General features: G+C 38.3%; 1 protein-coding gene across 2 annotated transcripts in view; it reads right to left on the reverse strand.

Moving 5' to 3' along the window:
• LOC137989813 (phosphatidylinositol phosphatase PTPRQ-like) overlaps window positions 1–1296 on the reverse strand; it is a 21483-nt gene extending 20187 nt beyond the window's left edge. For both annotated transcript variants that reach the window (XR_011121028.1, XM_068835458.1), the window contains exons 1-2: window positions 978–1296; window positions 430–571 (exon numbers count right to left, since the gene is read on the reverse strand). Coding sequence is in view for 1 of the 2 variants with exons in the window: in XM_068835458.1 (XP_068691559.1) it covers window positions 430–571; window positions 978–1286 (451 nt within the window). In the remaining variant the exon portion in view is untranslated. The remainder of the gene's footprint in view (window positions 1–429; window positions 572–977) is intronic.
• Window positions 1297–1724: the final 428 nt, after the last annotated feature.

Here is a 1724-nt window from a genome sequence, read left to right on the forward strand (position 1 = left end):
TCGGCACCTGAACCTTGTTCGTAATCTACTTGTTTAACCTCTTACTTTAGAGGTTTTTTCATTAACTTGGCCCACACTAAGGCAAATTAAAAAAAAATGATCAGAAATCAGGTTCAGGGTATACGGGAAAGCATGAAGGGGAATTAGAGCGGCTAAAAACCTATAATTTAAACTACAACACCATGGATATCCCGATCAAGTGGTGGAACAGTACTTATCTTCAGGCAATCTTCGCATATAAATATTGCCCATGACCTTTCGTAACACCAAAATGTGAGCTGTCCAGATAAATGCCTTTTTTTTTTACTTTCAAAGTGACCCTTAAACATTTTTGATGGATAATTTGACTTAAATTCGGATTAATTCATCTTTTTATTTCGTTTATTGTAGACTGGATGGAAAAAGTGAAAAAAATTATATCATGATTACCTTGTTTGCAGCCATAGATTTCCACTCTCATTGATATGTGCTTGTGCCAAGTGACCGGTCCGAATCGGATGTAACGCGCCTGGATTGGTGGGTTTAATTTGTGATATATGATTGAATTTCGATCGCTATTTGCAGTAAATTCCTAAATGGAAAAAGATAAGACAAATGGTGATGCGAAGACGGACATATTTTGTTTATTGGCTAATGAGTTCATGATCTATAGCACAACCAATGAGGGATACCAGGAAGAAAGTCCACCGCCTGTTGATAATGTACACACGACATCCAATCAATAATAATTACTAGGAGAATGGGCAACGGAAACATCCACCCGGCACGGTAAGAACGCTAGGGAGCTTAATAATTTTTTTTTATTTTATTCAAAGAACTAGTTCTAAAATTAATAGGAAAAGGCAAAGATAGATTGTTCCCACAGTCGGGCTTGTCCGCCTGTCTTGTAGACGAACTTTAGGGTTTGATTGTAGAAAACTGCAACTGTTAATTTCTTCAAAGCAGGTCATGACGAATTGCCTATCGTCACATGTTACCTTGTCAACGGTCTGTCCTTGTTCCTTGTAGTATTGGAAGGTAACTCCATCGTTACTGTATTGCAGTTTGTACTTTGTAACCCACTGGTTGATCTCATTTCTCCCTTGAGACGCTACAGCCGTCACTTTAGTGCAGGATGCTTGCAGATCAATCTGCAACCATTGATTCTTATCGTTATTCTTTGCAGACCAGGCACCTCGCTTTTCTCCTGACTTTTGGAAGTTAAGTCTTCCCTGGATGGCGGCGTGCTTTAGATCCCACTCAGAAGACGCTTGTATTTGCGCATCTTTGATTGCACCAAATTCCATGCCAAGAGGTTGTTCACATTCTGGTTTTTAAATTGAAATAAAATGTTTTGGTGAGAAGCCCTGTTCGCATGTCCACATTCGTTAACAACAACAGAGCCACTTCCTAACAACCTTAGCAAGAATGCAACTAATTTTAAATACGTAACAATATATAGACAGCACATGAATAGTGGAAAGCTTACATTGTTATAATTGGATGGAATTAACTTCTCTCTCTTTACAGCAACTAACCGAAAGAGGTGATTATTTTATTATGAAAATATTCAGATCATGGAAAAAAATGAATTGAAGTCGCCAGTTTCAACTAAAATCAAAACGACTTAAAGAGCGAACAATTTGCCTATTCTTCGTGAAAGGCATATCCGCCAAACCCACGGCAACGAATGTGATGCCTTCACGGGCATTCGAACCTACGAAAACTTAAATGTCGATTTTTAA

This window comes from Montipora foliosa, unplaced genomic scaffold (assembly GCF_036669935.1).
Source record: "Montipora foliosa isolate CH-2021 unplaced genomic scaffold, ASM3666993v2 scaffold_475, whole genome shotgun sequence".
Taxonomy (NCBI): domain Eukaryota; kingdom Metazoa; phylum Cnidaria; class Anthozoa; order Scleractinia; family Acroporidae; genus Montipora; species Montipora foliosa.